This window comes from Vespa crabro, chromosome 9 (assembly GCF_910589235.1).
Source record: "Vespa crabro chromosome 9, iyVesCrab1.2, whole genome shotgun sequence".
Taxonomy (NCBI): Eukaryota; Metazoa; Arthropoda; class Insecta; order Hymenoptera; family Vespidae; genus Vespa; species Vespa crabro.
Genome location: NC_060963.1, coordinates 2,827,501 through 2,852,617, shown reverse-complemented (window position 1 = coordinate 2,852,617; position 25,117 = coordinate 2,827,501). Strand labels below are relative to the sequence as shown.

The 25,117-nt window shown below is 31.3% G+C and overlaps 3 protein-coding genes and 4 non-coding genes across 11 annotated transcripts; 6 read left to right on the top strand and 1 right to left on the bottom strand.

The window, feature by feature from the left end:
- Positions 1–3,095: 3,095 nt before the first annotated feature.
- Positions 3,096–5,335, top strand: LOC124426842 (protein CNPPD1). The gene is made up of 5 exons (XM_046968998.1): positions 3,096–3,411; positions 3,481–3,577; positions 3,758–3,957; positions 4,062–4,190; positions 4,271–5,335. The coding sequence occupies exons 1-5, from the start codon at positions 3,364–3,366 to the stop codon at positions 4,868–4,870; spliced, it is 1,074 nt and encodes a 357-aa protein (XP_046824954.1). The 5' UTR covers positions 3,096–3,363; the 3' UTR covers positions 4,871–5,335.
- LOC124426843 (transmembrane protein 65) lies at positions 5,260–8,264 on the bottom strand. 2 transcript variants are annotated; one of them, XM_046968999.1, is made up of 7 exons: positions 7,699–8,261; positions 7,409–7,609; positions 7,228–7,353; positions 5,974–6,015; positions 5,734–5,801; positions 5,475–5,678; positions 5,260–5,398 (listed from the first exon to the last, which is right to left on the bottom strand). In XM_046968999.1, exons 1-7 carry the CDS (start codon positions 7,763–7,765, stop codon positions 5,318–5,320), a joined length of 789 nt encoding a protein of 262 aa, XP_046824955.1. In that variant the 5' UTR covers positions 7,766–8,261; the 3' UTR covers positions 5,260–5,317. The 2 variants fall into 2 exon arrangements, with proteins under 2 accessions (XP_046824955.1, XP_046824956.1); XM_046969000.1 differs by lacking the exon at positions 5,974–6,015 and having other exon boundaries at positions 5,734–5,738; positions 7,699–8,264.
- Positions 8,265–9,023: 759 nt separating this feature from the next.
- Trnav-aac lies at positions 9,024–9,096 on the top strand. Its single transcript has one exon. It is a non-coding gene; the product is annotated as a tRNA-Val (tRNA).
- A 165-nt stretch (positions 9,097–9,261) lies between these two features.
- On the top strand, positions 9,262–9,334 carry Trnav-aac. Its single transcript has one exon. It is a non-coding gene; the product is annotated as a tRNA-Val (tRNA).
- A 186-nt stretch (positions 9,335–9,520) lies between these two features.
- Trnav-aac lies at positions 9,521–9,593 on the top strand. The gene has a single exon. It is a non-coding gene; the product is annotated as a tRNA-Val (tRNA).
- Positions 9,594–9,782: 189 nt separating this feature from the next.
- Trnav-aac lies at positions 9,783–9,855 on the top strand. Its single transcript has one exon. It is a non-coding gene; the product is annotated as a tRNA-Val (tRNA).
- Positions 9,856–10,195: 340 nt separating this feature from the next.
- On the top strand, positions 10,196–24,110 carry LOC124426622. Of its 4 annotated transcripts, none has more exons than XM_046968529.1 (5): positions 10,196–10,306; positions 10,384–10,437; positions 22,915–23,134; positions 23,281–23,421; positions 23,508–24,110. In XM_046968529.1, exons 3-5 carry the CDS (start codon positions 22,925–22,927, stop codon positions 23,748–23,750), a joined length of 594 nt encoding a protein of 197 aa, XP_046824485.1. In that variant the 5' UTR covers positions 10,196–10,306; positions 10,384–10,437; positions 22,915–22,924; the 3' UTR covers positions 23,751–24,110. The 4 variants fall into 4 exon arrangements, with proteins under 4 accessions (XP_046824485.1, XP_046824487.1, XP_046824488.1 ...); XM_046968531.1 differs by having other exon boundaries at positions 10,207–10,306; positions 10,429–10,437; XM_046968532.1 differs by lacking the exon at positions 10,384–10,437 and having other exon boundaries at positions 10,207–10,306.
- Positions 24,111–25,117: the final 1,007 nt, after the last annotated feature.

The window sequence follows — 25,117 nt, the reverse complement described above, 5'->3', positions numbered from 1 at the left end:
TCTTTGTCCAATCCGATTGCTACTTCTAACTTCTTAGGCCATAGTTTATACACATATACATATATTTATATATATATATATATATGCACGTGAAAGCTTCTACGATTGACAAACAAAATGTTTTAAAATACGTTTCCAAATAAATTGTATAAAACTTTAAGGCTGTTCGTCACCTTTAGCTCGAAGCGTGTGTGACTTCAGCGACAGGTATGGACAAAATATGAACTACAAATGTAAGCGGGGAACACTGTTCCCGCCATATGTTTAACATATCGATGTATGAGTTTGTATTGGTTTTTCATACGTACGTAACAATCAGTTTTGTATAGGTTAAAATAAGTAGTGTTGGTATATACTATGACTAACACTTTTCAATCTTATATATGTATATCTTTTTTGATAATAACGTACGTATTACGACGTCTTTAATTATTTGTTTCACGACAAATACATAAAGAATAATAAATATAATTGACATTATTAAATATAATAAGTTAGTATATAAATTTCTGAAAAAAACAACGAAAATTACAAAAAAAAAAAAAAAAGAAAAAAAAAGAAACAGAGATTTTATCAAAAATAATTAGTGAATATTTATTATATTATATATATAAATATGTACTTAGTATATTATTATATTATATATTATTATTATTATAGTAATAGTAGGAATAATAAGTAATAATATAAAGTGGATTACTCCTACAGAGGAAACCATAAAAAAAAATAGCATTTGGAGAAATATTTCGTTGATAATGTGGAAACGAATTTGTCTTTTGACCTTTATAAAAATAGTATATAATATATAATTGTTTATGTTTATTAATTATTATTTTTAAAAAAATAATCGATAAATGTATATACTTTATATGTATCTGTGATCAAACCAAATTGTACCGTTCCTGTGTCCAATCTAACACAGATTATCGCGTAACTTACGTCAATCATCAGGAAAAAATAAGTATGAGAGATTAGATAGTAATGTCTTATTAAATTGACAAATAAAGGAAAAAATAATGAATCAGTTGATTATTTTAATTTATATCGATATAATAAAAAAGAAACCTAATGGAACTTTCGAATCTAATACGATTCCCGAATTACTAATGTAAATATTTGCCAATGTATTACACATTGTATATCGAATCTCTATATTTCTAATTTATAAAATGTAAAAATAAACTATAGATTTTTCAAAAATTTAACAATATTTAAAAAATGTAAGTCTATTGATATGAACGATTGGACAGGTATTTCCATATTTTTACCATAAAATCATCTGTACAAGATTCATAAAAATAGCCGAGTGAGTTATCTTAACTTTTTCGTCTGAGCATCGTGAAACGCATTTCTTTGCGTTTAAAATGGTTTAGAAAATCTGAGCATCATCAGTTTACACTCCAAACAAGTAGGCAATCGTCTACTTCATGGAAACAAACATACACTATTCAAGCGTGTATATGAAAATCAGTAGTGGGGGATACGAGCTTCTCTTTTTCGTCGCAGATTTCGAGGGGCGCCACTGTACGAAAGTTTTTCTTTGTGAAAAATGTCGAAAACAACATTTAGGTTAACAAAGAGAACGGTCATGATTCTTGACCGATTTTGATGAACAAGATCTCATCTCAAAGACGATGGTTTGATCTAAGATCCCGTTTTTTCGAATTTTTGCGAAAGCTTTATATTTCCAAATGAATTATTCTCGAAGGAATACTATTTTTTAATATGATTTTTTTCAAAGAAAATAAAGCTTTTTTTACAATTCGAAAAAACAGAGTGCTAGATTAAACCTTCATCTTTAAAATGTCCCTTGGTCGTCATAATCGATTAAGAATTACGTCTGTTCTCATTATCGGCGTAAAACATTATAAAACCAGGAGTAATGAACAGCCTTAAAGTATTGTTTCTTTTTCCTTTCTTTTGTGTTGATACTTTGTCGTTATCAAGTTTGCTATCGATGTTATCATAGAATCATCATTGTTATATCAGGTGTTATTTTGTAGAATTTTAAATAAAAATATATAAGTATGAAGATATTAACGAAAGGAAAGTAGCCAATGAGAAGTTAGCAGAGAAGAAGCCATGATGTTATGTGTATCTAAAGTCAGACATTTTCTTGTTAGTGACGGATCATTTTTGATCGTTTCGACTGCATTATATTGCATTGTATGATGCGTAGCAAAAATTTTTGATATATGTCTGTTAATTTCAATTTTTTTTTTTTTTTTTTTTATTATACCAGGTGTCGATCAAATTAATTGATTTCGTGAAAGAAATATTTATGAAATTTCTAACGCAATAATTACAATATACAATATGTTCGAAAAAATTTATATATAAAATATATATGTATATAATATTTTAATTTTATTATATATAAGAATAATGCAATTTAAAAGCTAATTATTCTTTTTCCTAAGATTTTTTTCTTAAGTATCTTTTATTCTCTTTATCGTCTTATATTTTCGTTGAGAAGTTTTCATTATTTTTAATGCATTAAGCTTTCTGAAGGCTATTTGTTAATAATAGTATTTAATCACGAAGTCATTGAGAAAGAAAAAAATGATGAAAGGATTTTTTATACTTTCAATATGTGCATTTTTTTTTAATGTCGTTCATGAAATAAAAATATAATTCATCAGCAATCGTGTTTGTAATTCTATATAATAAAATTAGATATATGTACATATATATATATATATATATAAAATATTGTTAATATAAGTAAAATATTTTCATATAAAATATGAATTTTGTAAAAGAACGTAAAAATATATATCAACACAAGCAAATCTGTTATTAATATAGTTTGCTTAAAGCTTTAAGCTGTAACTATATATGTAACGCGCATTAATTAGATATAATACGAATGAAAATTTTTGGCTTCTGTCATATGTTCTTAAGTTATCATGAAACGTTCTACTTTATCGATAGAGCAAGTTAGCAGTAGATTGTAACAATCATATAAGTAAATATGATAAGTTTTTTATACGTATGATCTCAAGTATATTACGTATCTTCGAACATGAATGTGTGTGTGTTTTAAATTTTCTAATAAATTTCTTATATATATATATATATATATATATATATATATATATATATATATATGTATATAATATGTGATAAAATATACGTGTACATATGCATACATATAAAGGCTTAAATAGGTTAGAATAGATACATACAGCCCCTTCCATAATGTATAAATTCTATGGTTAAAGTCATAGTTGTCATAACATAACGGAATAATATATCTATTATTCGCTTTGTTTCATATGTTAGGTCATTCACATATTTCGAAAGATTTTTAATTAGCTCTTATAAAATAATAATATTTGAAAGTAATAATTATTATTCAATATGACGAAAAATTATTCTAAAGAAACGTCAATTCCTTCGAAATTAAAGGTAAAGAAATTTTTATTCTCTCCCATTTAATTTTATCGTTGTTTATAGATTAAAGTTTTATTTTTCTAGGGCACAAATGATCATAATGAATTTTTGAATCGAATTACAAAGTCATTGTATTATTTCGAATTTCCAATGACCGATTGTCTCAGTTTTCCAGTTACTGGTTAGTAATATATATTCTTTAAATACCTTCAAATTTGTAAGCTCATTTGATTTTAATTTTATTATTTTTATTTTATATGCCATTAACAATTTTCTTTTTCTTTTTGTAAAAGAAACAAATCATAACATTTTACGAACAAAAATTTACATATTTTTAAATAAAATAAATTTATATTCGTAGAAATGGCGGCAGAACTTTTTACTGGGGTGAATCATACGTTAGAACGATTAGATGTGGAAGAAGCAAGTAAAATTTCTAGAAATGCCTGCGTTTCTCCGTGTTCTTTGATCTTAGCATTATTATACTTAGAAAAATTAAAAGATTGCAATCCAGAGTATCTTCAACAAGTAGCACCTTCTAAACTGTTTCTTGTTTCTTTAGTATGTTTTGTTTTGTTTGTTTGTTTATATATATATGTATATATATAATTGATATTATGTATAAATTTCTTATATTATACAAAGATTATTTTATTTTTATATAGATGGTAGCTACTAAATTCTTAAACGATGATGGAGAAGAAGATCAAGTTTTTAATACAGAATGGGCCTTATCAAGCGATTTAACCATATTGCAGATAAATCAATTGGAGAAGGAATTTTTAAATGCTATTGTAAATAGACATAATATTATTTTACAATGCACATATTTAAAATAGAATAAAATTTTTATCAATTTATTTATGTTTAATAGGATTGGTCTATATATGTTCAAAATCAAGATTTTTGGAAAAGATTACAAAAACTAGAAAAGGATATTGCTTATAAAGAAGCTCAAAAACGTGGCTGGTTTTCTTATACAGAATTGAGCTGTCTCATGGATTCTGTTCAACTGCTAGCTCTTGTTTATGAATTTATAAATATATCATCTGTATGTTTAGTAGCATATGCTATTGGAGTAGTCACTATTTTGGGATCTGCTGTAGTTACGAGTCATTTGCCTGGTACACAACTTGGTTCAACGATATTGAGAAATACTGAAAATATAACAAATATAAGCATAGATACAGAGATAGAGAAAGAAAGGATAAATCAAGATATTGAGATACCTGATATATTTACAACAATGGATTTTATACATGCTACAAAATCTTATAAAACATGTGAAAAAAATGAAGTAGTAAGCATATCTTGGAAATGTTGGATACATTCTATGAATACTTGGTTTCCTGACGATACATATATGAAATCACAACCAATGAACCATTTACACTTTACAGATTATAATCCATTTTCTACTATAAGTAAATTCATACTTGATACTAATTCTTCTACGGAATTAATTTTACAATGAAAAAGACTTGTATTAGGAATTTTTGGTTTAGAAATTTCTTTTCTGACAAGCAATGTCACATATATTTTCTGTAAACATTTATGAGAAAAAAAATTTTTTTCTACTTAAACTGCAGATAAAGTTTAGATAATTTACTTATAGATTTTATGAAAATTATATAAAAAGAAAAAAAAAATTATATATATATTTATCAGAAAAAATTATTATAAAAATTGAAAGTCCAATAATAATAATTATTGCAAATATTTAATATATAATCCATTGTAACACCAGGTAGAATGTTAAGATACGGAATTGACATTTGTGATATTTATAAATATAGTTTAAACGTATATCGATTAAAATTCGTAAAATTGTTTTTTATCGTTAAAATGTGCTGATAGTTTTATAAATATTTTTCCATGTGGTCGAAAATGCAGTAATAAATACATTGTAGAATAAATTTGTTTATCTATCGCAGAAAAAGTCTACAGCTGGTATTGTTATCATTCCAATTAGACATCCTATCGTAATTCCAACCACTCTACCCTAAATCATAAGAGTTAAATATACTAATAATGTAGAATATAACACAATTTTAAAATAATTTAAATTCAAAACTTACCAAATTTACAGCCATCCTTGTCCTTCGTAACTTTGATTGTGCATTGCTTAAATATGGTCTCTTAATTCCTACCTTTTCTACTAAACTTTCTACCCAATTTGTAGATCCAATTCCTATTATATCAGATACAGTATTTCCTAAAGCTGCAGCTGCCATAGTTGAGATAGGAAACTTGTTGCTCAGAAACATTTCAATGTAGTCACCCTGAAAGTTCTAAGTTACATATTGGAAAAATATATAATGTTAATATAATACATACAGCAACTATCATGATGGCGTTGTCGAGAAAACCAAAGGCAATGAATGGAATACTATTTATAAATGCAACTGGAAAATTTGTTTATATTATTATTTTAAATCTAATCTCTTCTTATTGTAAATCTTATTCTAAATTTTTGTTCTTGGTGTGTATAGATAGATTTTCATTACTACATTTATATTATATCATTTTATAGTCATTAAAATAGTATAATTACAGTAAATTTATTATATTACATACCTTTTAGAAGAACTCTATTACTCGGTCTTGCATCATTTTCAACTGTAATTTGAAAAAGAACAATGTAAATTTTATAATGCACAACAATTTGTAATATGAAGAACTTTATGTAGTATATTAAGGAAAGATTTGTTATGTGTTGTATTTATTAATAGTATTACTTTGTAAAATTTATAATATTAACAATAGCAATAATAATAATAATAATAATAATAATAAATAATAATAATAATAATTATAATAATAATAATAATGATAATAATAATAATAATGGTAATAATAAGGGTAAAGCATTATTAATTACAATTTAGTAATTGTTAAGAAATGTAAAAAGAAAAAACAATTGACATGCTTAATATTATCAATCAAGTACACATAATTTTAAAAAGTGATAATTTATTAAAGTTAACATACATTGTTCCACTTGATGAATTTCTATGTATAGAAAAATACAATGAAATTACATACTGTTTTTAAATAGCATATTTTGCATTACAAAAGTATTACCATTATAAAAATAAAAATTTTATCTTATAGAATGTATATAAAAATAATATTTTAATATTGAGAGAAAGTTAGTTAATTGAAAGCAAAAACCTATTTATTAATTTCTATATACAATTGAATATATATTATAACAAATTATTCATTAGTTAAGCATTAATACACTAAAATCTACAAAATTAACATAAAAATACTTATAAGTATAATATTACAAGGCTTATATCTTGTCATGCATTTCTATGAAAGAGGAATATGATTTATAACATGTGCAAGATAATGTTACTAGTGTGACTTGTATGTGTGGAAAATTTTTTTATTAAAATATACTAAATTATCTTAGATATTGAAATGGAACAATATAAGAAAATAGATCATTATAAATAATTTAGTAGAAAACTTATACATATATAAAAATAAATAAACTTACATATTAATATCCATAAAGAATGCAAAAATACAATTGCTTTTTAAGTATTAAAAAGAATAATAAATAAGTAATTCTCACATTGAAAGATATATTAAAAAAAAAAAAAAAAAAAAAAAAAAAAAAAGAAGCAAAATAAATGATTCTATTTGCATATATTATTTATGAGAATCATAAATTAAATAAAATTTTCAATAATAAATTTTCTTAACTCTACTTTTGTATAGAATTTATAAATTAAATACCGACTAGAATCGATTGTTTATATTATATTAATAAAAGTATGTTTGTAAATTGTTTTCAAATGAATGTTTCAATATTCCTACCAGACTTATGAAGAAGCCAATTTTCGGGTAGAGGACAGTAACTACCAGTAGGATCGACATCACCTAAAGTAGGCAATTTTGTAGGCCTTCCAAGTTTACTTCTCCAACGAATACCCGCTAATTGAGCTGAAGAAAAAATATAAATTGGATTTTTAATGCCTTTCTTATATTTAATAATTACCTTCGTATGAAGCTTTATCATCCATAGATTTATATTTGTTCAAAACAGTCATTAAAATATTTCGTTCTTCTGGAGTTAATTTTTCTGCTAATATATTGGCCTGTTCTTTAGTTAGAACATTTGTAGTACCATTGTTTGAAATAATATCTTGTTTAAAGGAATATACTAAACAACTTTCATGAAATTTTCTCAATTTCATTCCTGAAATGGTTATGACGTTAAAAGGTGTGCCATCAATTAGTCATATCCTATTTTTAAATATCACAAATTTACAATATTTATTTTCTTACCAAAATTGTTGATTCCTTTATGGAACAAGTACATTTCTCTACCTAATATATTAATAAAAACTCGCATCCTCGATATATAGAACAATTGAAATACACGAAATAAACTATACGATATTGCGATTATCTAAAGATATTAATGATATATACAAATCAGGAATGTTATCATCGAACGGAATACGTATCAATATTGCGAGATTAATTGAGATTAATTTCTTTTCTTTTCTTTTTTTTTTTTTTCCTTTTTTTCCAATGACAAATTAATTACAATTATTTACTGATTTATGCAATATTTAACAATAATAATTAAAATTTCATATCTCTCTTTGCTCTGTCTTATTGAATGAATCAATATAAAAACAAAACAACAGTTATACGTTAATACGCGCGATCACAAACATACTATTAGATCAATGAAGACTACTTTTGTCTTTTAAATCAGTAAACGGTGTTGTTAGGGTTGTTCTTCACTATCATTCGATATATAAACGTGTATGACTTCAGCGATAGGTATGGCCAAAATATGAACTACAAGCACAATAGAGGAACACTGTCATCACCATGCGCTTATCCTATCGATGTATAAAATCATATATAGATTATATCCCCTCGAACGTAATCTAACAATCGTTAGATTAGTGTACGATAGAAATTGTTATGTGTAATAATAATAAATGCGAATAAAAAACTATACGCTATATATTTCTCTGAAGATTGACTAAAAAACTGAAAAGTATTTATTGATCGTATAAATTTTATATGTTTTGTTTTTGGTTAAATTTATACATATAACTAAAGATAAAATATATATATATATATATATATATATATATATATATATATATATATATATACATAAAGAAACGTAACTCATTAAAAAGTTTTGTTTAAAAGGGAAAAGAAAAATTGATAAAAAGGCATATGCATCTTAAAGATCAATTTAAATCAATTATTCAATTTTATACTTTTGAAAGAAAAAGATTCAATAAAAAAGTCCCAATTAAAGTCTCTCAGAAAAAATAAAAAAACCTGATTAGGAATTATTTGAATAAAATGTTTCAACGATGATCATGAACCGGAAATAATTAAATAAAAAAGAATTATTTTTTTATTAATTAAAAATATTACAACACTTATAATTAGTTGCTTATATTATACTATTATTAGACCTTATATCTTTAAACGCATAGAGTTTGATAGAATTAATTTTTAAACGGATTAAATAATAATACATTATTTTATTTATTTTTTAAATAAATTTTTAAATAAATTTTAAAATAAATTATATATTCGGTTGAAATACATGCTATGTCAAAACGTTTCTAAGCGTTTCCGTGGTGTAGTGGTTATCACATCCGCCTAACACGCGGAAGGTCCCCGGTTCGATCCCGGGCGGAAACAATTTTTTTTTTATTTTTTTATTTCAACAAATTACAATTTTTCGAATAGTTGAAATGTTAAGATTTTTGTAACATAGAAAAAAGTTTCATGAAAAATTTTTTTTATTTAATAAAAAAAGCAAATAATTTTCATTATTATACTTAAATAATAAAAATCCCAAGGGTAGTTTCCGTGGTGTAGTGGTTATCACATCCGCCTAACACGCGGAAGGTCCCCGGTTCGATCCCGGGCGGAAACAAATTTTTTTTTTTTTTATTTTTTTATTTCAACAAAATACAATTTTCCAAATAGTTGAAATGTTAAGATTTTTATTCGAAAGATTTTTGTAACGTGGAAATAAATTTTATGAAAAAGTTTTTTTTATTTAATAAAAGAAGCAATAATTTTAACAATTTTAATTAAATAACAAAAAATTCTAAGGGTAGTTTCCGTGGTGTAGTGGTTATCACATCCGCCTAACACGCGGAAGGTCCCCGGTTCGATCCCGGGCGGAAACAAACTTTTTCGTTTTTTTATTTATCCATTCAACGAAAAACAGTTTTCCGAATAGTTGAAATGTTAAGATTTTCATTTGAACGGTTTTTATGCAACGTGGAAATAAATTTTATTAAAAGGTTTTTTTTATTTGATAAAGGAAAAAAATAATTTTAGCAAACATAGTTCAATAACAAAAGATTTTAAGGGTAGTTTCCGTGGTGTAGTGGTTATCACATCCGCCTAACACGCGGAAGGTCCCCGGTTCGATCCCGGGCGGAAACATTATTTCTTTTATATTTTTTTTCTTCTTATATCATTTACAAATTATTAATTATAATATAATTAATTTTATATACGTCAGCTATTAATAACGATTTGTTATTACGTATAATTTCTTTTTATTTACCATTAGATCTATTACATTTATTACTCGATAGATCTATGTAAGAAGTATCAATGTGTAAATTCATTGCGACGGTCATCTCGATATTATGCCGACGTAACTACATTTATAATAGGTCGGTAAAGAAGAACAAGATCGTAGTTCATAATATTTCAAAAACGTATTGAAGGGGGCAGCAGTATACAACATTGGAATAAACGTTACTACAGAGTTTCATCGTTGCCGTCCATGTATTCAGTATAATATCGATGTAACTCAATTCTAATAACGCGTGTGATGTCTTTAGCATTTTAGTGTTTCCAAGGAGAATCGAAGCTAAGGATTTCGAAGGTTAGTGATTTCGTTTACGAGGAGTGTTCGACAAGTTTTCATTAATAATCCATTTTACTTTGTATTAATCGTAATAGCTGCGCAAGCTGATACTACGAATAATAATATTTTATTCGAAAAAGAATCGTAAGGTCAGTACACGCATTAAATTATTTCATTGATAAATATAATAGAAATTATCGAGGCTATATAATAAAATTAGGTTATCTGTTTGGGAGAAAGAAAGAAAAAAAGAAAGAAAGAAAGAAAGAAAGAAAAAGATAAAGGTATTACAAGTAAGAAAGATAGAATGAAAAATACTTTACATTTACGTATATTCCTTGTAAAACGTTGCTAGCAAGTAAGTAGGAGAAACTCTACCGCAGGTGAAATGATCAAAGTTACGAGCGTTCGCTCGTCGCCTGTCGACGTCAATTTCGAGTTAATATGTCACAAGGAAAGTACGGGATCGCCCCCAGAGCTGTGCCGTCTTTGATCTTGGCGTCCTTTACTATACACTCCTCCTAGTATTCCTATTCCTTCTCCACTTTCACCTCCTCTTTCTCCTCCTCGTTCTCCTCCTCTTTCGTTAATCGTGACGGTTGTCCGGCACCTTCCGAAAACTCACTCACCCTTTTCTGGTCACACGCCGGAAAACGACATTATCAGGAGGGATAGCTAAATCCAATTTTATTGTTTGCCCGCTTAGGATCGCTCGAATTACTCTCTCTCTCTCTCTCTCTCTCTCTCTCTCTGTCTCTCTCTGTCTCTCTGTCTCTCTATCTCTCTGTCTTTCTTGATCAAGAGAAGGTCGCCATTACGTACACTTTTCTAATCGGCAATACGATTATTATCTTATCGAGGGAGGAGATATCCTTTAATTATTGTACACACGTACATACATACATACATATAATCTCAATCGTCAATAATTATAGACAATTATATTTTCGTAATATAAATTATTTAATATCATTTTCGTTCGAATGTATTCATACTTCTTATCTCGTAAATATCTCGTATTTTTTCATTTTTCATTAATAACGTGTAAGTAAATAATAACGTATGTATGTATATATATATATATATATACATATATATAGAGGTCGAAAGATAGTCTTATGTTTCAAGGTTCGAAATAATTATTTATATACAACAACGTAAATAATATTGCGTTATTGACAACATAACCTATACAATAGGACGAACGAAATGAATGAACGAACGAACGAACGAACGAACGAGTGAACGAGAGTGCGTATGAAAGAAAAGTTTTCAAAACAGATTCTGTATTAATACGTACTATCTACGTACGTACGTACATACATACGTACATATATATATACGTATCACATAGGGTACGGACGTTGGCAAGCTCGTAGATCATTTCGTCGGTTAGAGAAAAGGGCGAAGGAGAGGAGGGGTGTGCGCGAGTCGCACATTATAACGGGGACATAATGGTGTACCAATGTGTACATATTCTCCTCCGGGGACGCAGAATGTGCTTTTGGTGTTTGGTCTCCATTAATATCGGATCGACTGGATTGTTATACTGCAGTTATACCTCTTCTGTATCATCTCTCGGTATCATCTCTCTCTCTCTCTCTCTCTCTCTCTCTGTCATTCTCTCCCTCTCTCTCTCTCTCTTTTTTTCCTTTTTTTTTAGGTTCCTTTTTTTTTATAGAGCCATATGTCTTCCCGATGCATCGCAACCACCCGTCCCTTGTAACGCGCTCATTTGTCAGCACGCAATCTGCCATCGTTTGCGAATTTGATGTTGCAAGTCAAAACACATGGACAATATTTTTGCAAAATTACGAGCCCTTTATGGGGATGTGGGACAGTGGGGAGGAAGGTAAAAGTTTCGGAGTCCACCCCCATACCCCATTCTAATCCCCTTCACATTCATCTTCTTTTCCTTTTTGTCTTCTTTCTTTTTCTTTCTTCTTTTGCGCGCGTGTGCTTTTTTTCTCTTTTTTTTTTATTTTTTTATTTTTTTATTTTTTTTTTTTTTGGAAAATACCTGTTACCCACGTTCCGACGAATTACATTCGTAAATTGCTAATCGTTCAACTATCATAGAGTTATTTTCTATTCGTAGATGCGTGTTCGTGGATCGTTGACGAATTAATACGCGTAGACGCAGATTTCGTACGTTTCATTAATAATTTTAATGCTTCTTCATTAATTTCGTTCGTTGTAATACAGTCTATCTTTATGACGACTCTTTTTTGTAGAAAAAAAAGAAAGAAAAAAGAAAAGAAAAGAAAAATATGAAAAATTGAAATCGTAATATATCGTTGATGATAATCTTTCGTTAAAAAAAAAAAAAAAAAAAAAAAAAAAAACACGCTTTACTCTTAGGTCCTCTTCTCTTCATTGTTTTATTTTTTCATTTTTTCATTTTATTGCCCGAAAAAAAAAGGATATATGTATGGTACATATGTATGTATTTCCAACGTCATAGGAATATGAGAAACGATATGGACATTATTTAGTATTTGAAGGAAGAGACAGTCGATGCAGAAAAATGAAACGATCTTGTACGTAATAAGGGGGTTGTTGAAAAAGCCGAAGGGTGTTCTCGGGTGTTACGATGTCCTTCGGGTGCATTTAAAGAGATCACAGAGGGGTAAGTTGTAGGACAATATGTATGTACGTTCTCTTATCCTTTCTTCTTTCGTATGTTTGTTTTTTTTTCCTTTTCTCTACGAGACTTTCTTTTTTTTTTTTTTTTTTTTTTTTATTACGAGAAAATATATCTCTGACAATAGGTTTCACCCTCTCTCTCTCTACATTTTTGTTTTTGTTTTGATTTTCTTTAATATAAATCTTTATTTAACAAATGAGAACATTTAATCGTAATTTTTTTTTGTTTTTCCTTTTATCGAATCATTTGCAAACATAAAGACGATTCGATCGATTTGATGTTTTTTTTTTTTTTTTTTTTTTTTTTTTTTTCTTGAAGAAGGACGAAGAAGAAGGAGGAGGAGGAGAAGAAAAAGGAGGAGGAGGAGAAGAAAAAGGAGGAGGAGGAGAAGAAGAAAATATGCTTATCGTATTTCGTAGGGTGATGGTGACACACGGTAGAAGGAAAAAGGGGATGCGTGGAAGCGCGAAATAGCGCGCGGGAATTGTGGAGTGGGGGAGAAGAAAGATATATACAAACCCCCTGGGGGTTGCGTATAATATCAATGGACGATGACTGGGTGCCGATGATCGCGTCACATTAGCAGTCAAGCGTTCTATGAGCGACTGCCACCGTCCTTCCTCACGAATTTCATACGCGCGAGCGCTTCTGTTTTCATCCCCTATTCACCCCTCCCTTCCTCTTCCATATATATGATATATATATATATATATATATATATACACAGACACATAATGGATACACATACTATATACGTATTTTATATATCGCAGTACTACCCCAAGTAAGTAGGCACTGCGGTGGTTCGTTGTAAAATAAACGATATCTAATTACATTCGATCGGTTCGCAGTAGCGGAAAAAAAAAACTTCGAGGGGTTAATCGGAGTCAAGCCGATTATTCCGAATAAATTCGATAACGGAATGTGCTTATCCATCTAATTCGAAATAAGTTAGGAACTTTGATACTTATGTTAGATATGTCTGTGTGAAGAAATTGTATTTTTCTTTTTACTTTTTTTTTTTTTTTTTTCATGTACATTTGATACTTCCTTTTTTTTCTCTTTTTTTTTATTTTTCTTTCATCTTCTTTTTTTATTTATTATTATTATTATTATTAATATTATTAGAAGACCATCGATAATCTTGAAAAATATTCGATTCGTCACTTATACATTTTATTTTATCGTTATATCTATTTATTCCATAACGATGTAAAATCATTAAATAAATTTAATAAATGTAATATATATATATATATATCGTAGATAAGACTCCGGATAGTTCTGTAATAGCAATGGTATCATAAAACTTTGTTTTATATCGATATTCGATATTTACTTTTGTATAAACATCTACACGTGAAAGAAACTTTATTTTATTTATCTGCTAGACTTTTGACCGCGATTGCGACGCGGATATATTATATCTATATATATATATATATATATATATATACATATATATACATATATATATATATATGGATGCATACATATATACATACATATATACATACATATGCTTATATATACATATATATTTTCTCAAATCCTCGTCGATGTATCGATTATTCTGACATTCGGACAGGTTACTCGTAATGTACAGACCGTTTCGTTGGTTTCGTATTTCTTCCTCGCATTTATTTATTCTCATTGTTTGTTTTTTATTTTTTGCATTTATATATATATATATATATATATATATATATATATGTATGTATACATATATTTTTTTTGTCTCTTTTTTCTTTCTTTTTTTTTATACTTTTTTGTTAGTTATATATATCTTTTTCTTTTTTTTTCTCTCTCTCTCTCGTTCGTTCCGGGTTCACCCGTCGGGCTGCCAAAGGGGCAGAGGGGGTGGGAGGGGGAGGGGTAGGAGCGGTCGAAAGAGGGGGAGGTTTCGCGCGCTGTGGGTGTTCCCGGCGATGATTAATTAGCGTTTGATGAATATGTATGAGGGAAAGGCAACTCTGATACGTACGCCCGCATAGGATAGTTACGAGAACCCAGAGAGAGAGAGAGAGAGCGAGAGAGAGAGAGAGAGAGAGAGAGAGAGAGAGAAAGAGAGAGAGAGAGAGAAAGAGAAAGAGAAAGAGAGAAGGACGAAGAGTCGAGGTCGAGCATCCCTTCGTGCGTTACAATAACGTTCAATCCCCCTACGGTATACCTCGTTTCGATCCCTGCCCGTTCTCTTTCTCTCTCTCTTTCTCTCTAACTATCTCTGTCTACCTCTTTCTGTCTCTCTGTCTTTCACTGTCTCTGTATCCATGTTATGTATCTCTTTCTCACTCTCATTGTATTTCTGTATTTTCCTTTCTCTCTCTCTTTATATATATATATATATATATATATATATATATATATATATAAATATACATATAAAATATATATACATATATTTATATATCGTTCTCTTTCTAGCTCTCTCTCTCTCTCTCTCTCTCTCTCTGTCTCTTTTTCCCATTGTTTCTGTATTACTTTCTCTCTGTCTCTCTCTCTCTCTTTCTATTTTAGCTCGACGGCATTCACAGCAAGAGTCCTTCGTGAGGTGTTTAACAATGCGTTGCTTCTCCGTAGCGAGATGACGTCGCTTACTATTCCACCGTGATATACGTCCGAGCGATAAAAGCGCACCCGCCATCCCTCGAAAAAGTCGCGCTCGTGGAAGATTAGCGGAAGAAGAGAGAGAGAGAGAGAGAGAAAGGGGAGAGAGAGAGAGAGAGAGAGAGAGAGAGAGAGAGAGAGAGAGAGAGAAATAGAGAAAAAGTATGGAAAAGAGTGGCGACAAAATTTGATAGAACGAACTAAATGCGTATCGGTCAACTGAGGAAAATCATGACAAGTAGATATAAAATAGATTAAACATTTATTTGCAATTAATTATTCAAATAATCAGTTGGATCGATGTATGCGCAATCTTTTTTTGTCTTTTACAAAAAGAAATTTATCAATGATCGAAATTCTAACTTCGAGTAGATACTTCATTAGATACATAAAAAAAGGTATAATCACATCGGATGAAATTATATTACAATGATTACTGTAAATCATTGATGAACTATTTAATTTTGTATAAGTTCTTTAAATTATCGACAAATTGACAAATTATATCGCTTAGAGTCGCCTTATACGTATAGATATGTATGACCTGATCAGATCCTTTCGCTATTCAGATCTTTTTTCTTAATTAATTATTAATTTTTTTCTTTCTTTTTTTTTTTCTTCTCTTCCTTTTTCTTTTTTTTTTTGTGATCTTGTTCTTTAAATCAATCTATACACCCCATTATTTTGATAAAAAGGTGGGAAACCATATACATATATATATATATATATATATATATATATATATATACATATATATAAACCATATATATATATATACATATATATTTATATATTGAACGTGTTCGTTAAACAGTCCTCCACCTTCACCTCCTCACCAGACTCGTCCTGGAAAATATTATTCGAGAGCGTGGGCGTGCGGGGACGAGAGAGTCAGGAGGAGGGGATAGCAGGAGGCATGGGGTTTAGATTTTGGCTGAAAGGCCAACGCGCGTTCGGATTGTTCGCGCGCGAGCAGAACAATGCAAACAATGGCCGTGGACCGGGTATGCTGCGGTGAGCCTCCGGCTTACGCGACCGAATACAATTACATTATGAACTCGATTACCATTTAAATGGAAACAAACGTGAAATGCTAAAATACACCACCAACGTTGTCCTCCTCCACCATTTCCACTACCTCTTCCTCTTCTTCCTCCTTTTACTCTTACTCCTCTTCCTCCTCCTCCTTTTCCTACTACTACTACTACTACTACTAGTACTACTACTACTACTACTACTACTATTACTAATGCTATTACTACTACTACTACTACTGCTACAACTACTGCTGCTACTACTACTGCTACTACTACTACTACTACTACTACTATTACTCCACCGCCACCCATCATAGTCCAACGCTAACCATGACCCTCTCCTTTTTCCTCAACACCTATCAATATGTTCCAACCTTAAGACTATCACAAGCAATCGTTTCTTGATCATCGCTATGCAAATCGTCAGATTTCATGATTTCGAAGGATTCGTTCTTGCGGGAGAAAAAGGGTCGAAAGATTTCCGTATAAAACCGTACTTACGTTTACGTATGAAAGAAAGAGAAAGAAAGAAAGATAGAGAGAGAGAGAGAGAGAGAGAGAGAGAGAGAGAGAGAGAGAGAGAGAAAACAAAGAGAGAGGAGGAGGAGGGGTAGGAAAGAAACATAGGTATAACATTTATCTTTCACATTTTTTTTTAACATATTCATTCGACGCTTACGATGTTCAGATATCAATGAATTTCGAAAGATTTTTCGAAAAAGAAAAAAAAAAAAAAATAAGGAAGAAAATTCGTATTTTAAGTATCTTCGATGAAAATGTTTATCTTTTATTTATTATTGTATATCTTTTTTTTTTTTCTCTTGAACCTTCTTTTCTCTCCTCTTCTTTTTCTCTTATTTTTCTAATAAAGGAATAAAAAGACAAAAAAATAAAAAAAAAAAGAAATAGAAAAGAAAAAGGACGAAATATGTGAGCAATTATGCGTGCATTTTCTTCGTCAATGAAAATGAACGGGCACCGTTTATAAATCTAGGATATAATGGTGAACGGCGCGTTCCCAGTCCATACTCTTCCTCCCTATCCCCTCGTCTCGGAATTCTAACGATCGAGCACTTAATTCCTTAATGAAGCGCGTCGGGGAGGGTGATGCGTCTCGTATAAAACGGCGCACTTGTGCACTGATTTCACGGGCCACCTGTCGCACCAGCACTGGTGCAAGACTAACCCCCCCCATTGCTTTCGTTCTATCGGTCACGCAGAGTGTAAGGCATTATTTTCACCGTGGAAAACCTCGATCGAAAATATTCGTTTCTTTAAGAGAATTCGACGAGTTCGATCGGGAAAATCCGATTTTACTTTTTCTTTTTTTTCACATCAAATATCAATCCTCATCTCTTTGATTCTTGAATTAACTGAATATGAAATTGATAATATTAACCACGTGAGTACTATTATATATATATATATATATGTATATAATATATCATGATTAATAATTATATACATTGTGTGAGTAGATGATATTAAGATCGAAATCATATAAGTAGTTAAATTAACCATTTCGAAATAATATCGGAAAAGACGAGAGTTCTGAAGTATCATGAACGAGATAAAAAAAGAAAAAAGAGAGAAAGAGAGAGAAACAAATGATAGTAGCGATCGGTGGCACATCAAGGCCCGCCCGGCATCATCGATCTTGCCCTAGGTCGGTCAACTTGCACCCTTAGGTGTAGTAGAATAACAAAAAAAAAAAAAAAGAAGTGGAGAAGAGATAGAGAGGAGAGAAAACGAATGATAGCGAGTAAAAGGTAGGCGTGTTGAGAACTGTCAAAGCTCGTTCCTTATTTCTAGAACCCGAAGAATCGAACATACGGGCTGGTAGACAAAAGGAAGGAGGGTATAGTGTCCTTTATATTATAGATACCTACATACATAGATACGGTCAGTGTGTATACGTGTGTCTATGTATGAGTTTATATGTGCATTTATATGTGTGTATGAGAGAAAGAGAAAGAGAGAGAGAGAGAGAGAGGTATCTCGACAAAGGCTGACCAAAGGCAGGGACATTCAAATGGTAATCGGGCTCGCGTCTAACGTACATACGTGCACTGGACCCTTCCTCTTCCCTTTCGAAGGGATGTTCTCTCTCTCTCTCTCTCTCTCTCTCTCTCTTTCGTTTGCTCGCACCCTCCATGTTAGTGTCTACACCCCGCACATTCGCACCAGAATCAAACCAAATATTGGCAATATCATCCCTTCGGCATTGTCCTCGGCTAGCTGGCTCCTCGAAGAGCATGCTGGGAAACGATGTACATTTGAATGCACGATTCCATTGCCCCGGGACGGGATATCGGCTCGAAGATATTATAGGATTACGGTTTAAACGTAGAATTCCCAGCGAAAATCGTCCTGAAAGTTACGCTCATATTTTCGACATTCTTTTCGGGATCTAAAATAAAATAAGGAGATAACGATGGACGTGGTTCGAGTATGTTACGCCACGGAAATGGTGAATTTTTATTTTTCGTGAGACAAATCGAAACGTTTAAACCATTTGGATAGCCTATCTTTGATCATGGACTTATCGAAAGATACTGGGAAAAATTTTAAATTTTAAATTCGATCTCGATTTACTACGTTAACAATGAATATCCATTTTAAGCGTTACGAAGAACCACCATGATCCTACTAATACGAATTTGTAAATAGATCATTTTTAAATTTTATTGCATATCGATGATCAATAACGATCACTAACGAGATACACTTTATTTATCCGCGAAGCAAACAAAGAAAAAAAGAAAAAAAAAAAGGAATAAAAGAAAAAAATTGAATGAAATTCGTCTGCATGGTACATGTTCGAAATCTAATCTTGCTTGAATCCTACCATATATATATATATATATATATATACATACATATATGTATGTATCTCCAGCTAAACTCGATCGCCATTGTTAATTCAGTGCACGGTTGACGATAAAAATGTATATCCATCTAATTATATGCGTTACGAAGAACGAGCTTGATCCTTTTAATTCGCATTCGTAAATAAATTATTTTCAAATTTTATTAGGTATTATAACGATTACTCTACTCATTAGAAGATTACTCTACTCGCTAGTAGAGCTAACGATTTACTAACGATTACTCTACTCGCTAGAAGAACGTGTACATATATATATATATATATATATATATATATATATATAAAGAAAAAAAAAAAAAGAAAAAAAAAGAAAAAGAGATCGAAGATAAAACAAAAAAGGAGAAACGAAAAAAAAAAGAAAAGGAAACGAATAGAAGAAATAAAAAAAAATAAAAAATAATAAAAAATAAAAAATAAAAAGAAAAAGGAAAGAAAATGGGAGGCTCATAGTACATGCTCGAATTCGAATCTTGCTTGAATCCTATGGTAGATATATCTACCTACACTCGATCGACGTTGTTGATTCAGGGGCGTGCACGACCGTGCACGTGGCCGTTAGCTCGTGTAGGCGTACGCAAAGCTCCCGCAACCCGAACTTCAGCACGCGCCGCGATTACGCGATTACGCGTGTCGTCGAGCTATCGTTGGTACCCCCACACCCCCTCCCACCTCGCCACCCCCCGCCCCTTTTTCTTTCTCTCTCTTTCTCTCTCTTTCTCTCTCTCTCTCTCTCTCTCTCTCTCTCTCTTTCTCTCTCTTTCTTTCTCTCTCTCTCTCTCTCGCGAAATACTCTAAGGGGATACTCTAAGGGCGACGAAGATAAAGGAAGAGTTTCACGGATGATCTGTTACATGTTAGTACAATGACGTAGAAAATTTCTCGATCGAGGAGTCACCTTCCTCCTCGTCCCATTTCTTCATTATTTTTTTGTTTTATTTTTGTTGTTGTTGTTGTTGTTGTTGTTGCTATTCTTTTTTTCTCTCCTCTTTCATTTTATTTCGAATAAGCGCATCCATCTGTCGCAGACCACTTTTCCTTTTAGATTATCCTTTTCCTTTTGACCTTTCATCCCAATTCCAATCGATTTGATCAAAGAAAAATTGTCACATTTTGTTATTTTCCCTCCTTTGTCTATCCTTCAACGAATCGATATTTACGACATAAGATATGTATATAATTGCTTTTGCAGAGAAAACGTCAGATATATTGCTTTGGAAGAATGTTTGATTTACTTTTGATATTGTATTATCTATAATAGACAGAACATAACGATGATGAAGAATAAATGTTAAAAAAAAAAAAAAAGATAGAAAAAAAGGAACGAATTAGAGAAAGTAAATTATATTGCAAAATAGATTGAGTTTTATTGATCGTTTAGATAAAATCGAATTATCTCGATTGAAATTGATATATCGATAAATTTGCCAAAATCTATGGGAATAAATAATTCCCATTAGTTTGTCTTTCGAGATAGAGTGTAAATTTAAAAAAAAAAAAATGGAGATATTGGATAAAAGTCGAATGAAGATTTTATTACAACATGGACATTTAAGATCTCGTTTATGTGACCCGTAGATATTTTACATACGTATGATACATACATGTATCTGTGTATATATATATATATATATACACGTATATATATATATATATATCACGTTAGTTAGATGCATTCATATAAAAAATATATTAGAGATCTAAGCGGATTTGACGCGTCGTCTCGCGAGGTCACCGAAGTAGGAACGTGGCAAGAATTACCATGGGTGCTGAAGGGGGATTGATGCATGTTACCGCACGAGCCGACACGTGCCATCGTCTCGCTTTATACAAACAGCATTATGCACGCTTGTGCTAACATAAATTACTGCGGGTTTAATATTGGACGTCGGCGTTGCCCATGGCCGACCACCTCCTGAGAGCGAGAGAAAGAGAGAGAGAGAGAGAGAGAGAGGAAGGGAGGGAAATAGAGCAAAATACGTTTAAATGCGGGGAACCAACCATAACCGTGTGTATAACGTGTCCTTCCTTCCGCCCTTTCTTCCTTCTTTCCTTTCATACTTTTTTTTTTTCGATACAAAATCTATATCTTTAACGAAACAGGTGAATCAATCTCTTCATTTACTTTACTCGATCAATTATATTATTTTCCTTTTTTTTCTTATAGGCATATACTTTTTCTTATATTTATTCATTCCTATTAGAAATAATGATTCTATTGATTAATTTAAGATGATTTCTTCTTTTCCCTTTTTTTTTAATATTTTTATACATATTTAATAGTAATATATATATATATATATATATATATATATATATATATTTATATATATATATATATATATATGTATATGTATGTATTAAAGGACCAACGAAGACGACGATGACGATCGAACAGAGCGATCATTATTTTATTTCTTTTCACGATTGTATTGCGGATACCATAAAGCTTAAAAACCGATTGAGAGTTAAGAAGTAACTTCCGGTGTGGTTGAAGCCGACGTTGTTCAAAAGAAATTTCACCCCAATTCCAATCCTAATTCATTCATGAGGGAACCAAGTTAATTCATGCAGAAGGCCTGTGTCCCATCATTCTCTGTAGGGTGTCCACTTATCGAGATCGTTTGTTCTTTCTTCTTTCTCTATCTCTTCCTCTTTCTCTTCCTCTTCTTCTTCTATTTCTTCTTCTTCTTCTTCTTCTTCTTCTTCTTCTTGGCCCGAGAAGCGCGAAGTACTTTCGTAGGGCTCCTAAGACTACCTAAAGTCAGTTACAAGCGACTCTCGCCTTTTAGGATTTCACTGAAAGAGCTTATTGTGAAATTCGAGATTTACCACGAACGATGCCATTCACAGGAACTCTCAGTAGTTCCCAATTCTTAGAGATTTCCTCTCGATTTAATTTCGATACAAAATATTTCTTTTATTTTTCTATCCTAAATATATTCTATTCGTATATATATATATATTTTGTTTTTTTTATTTATTTATTTATTTTTTTTTTTTTTTGGAACGCAAACGTTAATTACAATATAACATAATCGTGAAAAATCATTATATAATGCATATATATATATATATATATATCTAAGTATATGTAAGTTGTGTCTATTTAATCATATCGATAAATAATAAATCAGATTAAATGAAAGATTGACTAATATAAACGGCATCCCCGTTACTGATCCATTAACGATTAAAATCGTCGATTAAATTCTTTCAACGGAACAGTTATCGTTACGTAGATCGTAATCTTGTTTCGATAGTTTTCGATATTTGTAATCGCTAAATTCAGGATAAATGTACATGGTTACATATCATCGATAATCATCTTATCGTTTCTTTCTTTTTTTTTTGGTTGTTGTTGTTATTTCACTTCCCTTTTTTTCTTTCTTTTTTGGGGGTTATGGGGGTTTATGGGAGATCGTAATCAAGGATCTATCGATCGTAGCTTTACAAATATGGTGGCCGAAGCGTATTACGTACGGAATCCTTATCCCGTACCGGATGTCTCTCGAGAGGGTTGTTGGACGGCCGGTGGACCTGTGTTAGGTGATAAAGTCTTACGTAACTACAAGGACTGGGATTTGAAATTGACTCCTTACGAACGCCTCTTCGCTCATCATACCTTGAATAGCATAAGAAAAGATTGCCGATTGATCAGACCAAAGGTAGATTAATTTAAATCGAAAATATCATTAATCTTTCATAATTTAATGTTTACCATTAAAATTATATATATATATATATATATACATACGTATGTATGTACGTAAATGTATACATAAATATAAATATATCGTAAATGTATTTGCAGGTACCAAATGATTCTTTGGACTTGGCATTGAATAGTATTTACGTTCATAGCAAGGACACGTTAGTTCCAAAGATGTATACAATCATGCAACCAGAAACTCTAGGACGAGAGACTTGGCGAGTTCTCAAGAATGAGATAAAGGTTAATAGATTTTTTTTTTTGTAATTATCAATGAACGTATCAGCACAATGATACGTATTTATGTTATAATTGTATTTATGTTATAGATCGTACCTAAGAAGCCAATATTACCGGTTGAACAGACGAGAAAGGTAATCATAACTAAAAATATATTCGAGTCCTCGACGAAGGAAAGGATTTTGGGTGAATCATTAAAGTGTTATCGCGGACCGGTCACTCAGGATAGGATACATCCTAGCAGTGTGAAATTAGCTATGGAGGGTCCTCACACGGATCAATCGAATCCTGGCTACAGTCGTAAAATTGACGGAACTTTTTACAATATTTAAAGATGGATTTCCGAGATTGTAGTGGGAGAGAGATATTTGAATCTATATATATCTACACATACACACACATACACATACACGTACACACATACACATACACACATACACATACACACACACACACACACAATATATATATATCGACAAATCGTGTTAAGCCTTCTGACCACTTCGTATTTTCAAGAATAACCAATCGGATTTGCTTCTTTCCACTGAAGCCGAGTACACAGAATGAATTGTTTGAAGGTCCACAAATCGATGCTTTAAAACGCGATCGATAATCTAGATTATCTAGGTGTCTTTGCTCTACTGGAATTAGTCAAACGTATAGATATAAAATAAATATATGTTGAAACGAAATGAAACGAAACGAAACTGAACGTAATGAAATTTCCTTTTCGTCGCTTCTTGACGTTGTATCATATATCAATGAAACAACGTGTGATTCTAATGGGACGCGAAAATGAAATTGATTGATATCATTCGAATGATTTAATATTATTAAATTTATAATAATATGCGCCAACGAAGTAATTTGTAATTTTAATCGATCGAAGAAGAGAGGATGGGATTAATTTTCGAAGGTCAATTCGAAAGTCCGAAGAGGATCTTACCGGCTGTTGGAAGATCGTACCTTTCAAAGAGACAAGCATGCTTGGATAAACATCGAACATACGTGTGGGTATACGTATATACAATATATATACACACACCTAAATACACACACATATATATATATATATATATAAAGAGAGAGAGAGAGAGAGAGAGAGAGAGAGAGAGAGAGAGAGAGAGAGAGAGATGCGTGAGTCAGTGCAAAGGACGTTCTCACTGTTCGGTTTGGAAGCGAGAGAAGGGACAGAATGTCCCATTACGCGGGTAATCCTTGTTTGTAATAAAGCAGCGCCCCACTGCCACAGGGTGCTTGCCTATACCACCGTGCAAGGCTACCCTTGTATGCGACACGCAAAGGCACGAAGGAGGAGGAGCCATCTCGGCACGCATATGCTCCTCATGGAATATCATTTACGTTTCAAGCCCCGCGCTCAGACGTCTATCTTGCCCCCGTTTGACCTCTTCCCCTTCGGCAAACTCAGAGTCTCTCTCTCTCTCTCTATCTATCTCTCTGTATCCCTCTCTCTCTCTCTCTCTCTCCTATCTATCTATCTCTTCCCTCGCTTACAGTAGGCGTCCGATCCTTATACGTGCACCTAATCCTCCCATGATTGCCGTCGCGCGGACCGCCTCGAATTTCGCCTTGACTCTATGGCACCCTTCTTCACCAACGGCGCCCTTTTGCCTCCCACACCTTATTTTTATCACCGACACCTTACCATTCTCTCGAAGGTTTTTTCCTTGAATTTTCA

What these genes read in the sequence shown, in the direction of transcription:
- LOC124426622 (XM_046968529.1), top strand. Translation starts at nt 22,925, where the DNA reads ATGGTGGCCGAAGCGTATTACGTACGGAATCCTTATCCCGTACCGGAT. An exon ending in GCCGATTGATCAGACCAAAG is followed by an intron (nt 23,135 to 23,280) that starts GTAGATTAATTT and finishes ATGTATTTGCAG; the next exon opens with GTACCAAATGATTCTTTGGA. An exon ending in TTCTCAAGAATGAGATAAAG is followed by an intron (nt 23,422 to 23,507) that starts GTTAATAGATTT and finishes TTTATGTTATAG; the next exon opens with ATCGTACCTAAGAAGCCAAT.
- LOC124426843 (XM_046968999.1), bottom strand. Translation starts at nt 7,765, where the DNA reads ATGCGAGTTTTTATTAATATATTAGGTAGAGAAATGTACTTGTTCCAT. An exon ending in TGATAAAGCTTCATACGAAG is followed by an intron (nt 7,354 to 7,408) that starts GTAATTATTAAA and finishes TTTTTTCTTCAG; the next exon opens with CTCAATTAGCGGGTATTCGT. An exon ending in CAAGGATGGCTGTAAATTTG is followed by an intron (nt 5,399 to 5,474) that starts GTAAGTTTTGAA and finishes CTTATGATTTAG; the next exon opens with GGTAGAGTGGTTGGAATTAC.
- LOC124426842 (XM_046968998.1), top strand. Translation starts at nt 3,364, where the DNA reads ATGACGAAAAATTATTCTAAAGAAACGTCAATTCCTTCGAAATTAAAG. An exon ending in AACTGTTTCTTGTTTCTTTA is followed by an intron (nt 3,958 to 4,061) that starts GTATGTTTTGTT and finishes ATTTTTATATAG; the next exon opens with ATGGTAGCTACTAAATTCTT. An exon ending in AGGAATTTTTAAATGCTATT is followed by an intron (nt 4,191 to 4,270) that starts GTAAATAGACAT and finishes TATGTTTAATAG; the next exon opens with GATTGGTCTATATATGTTCA.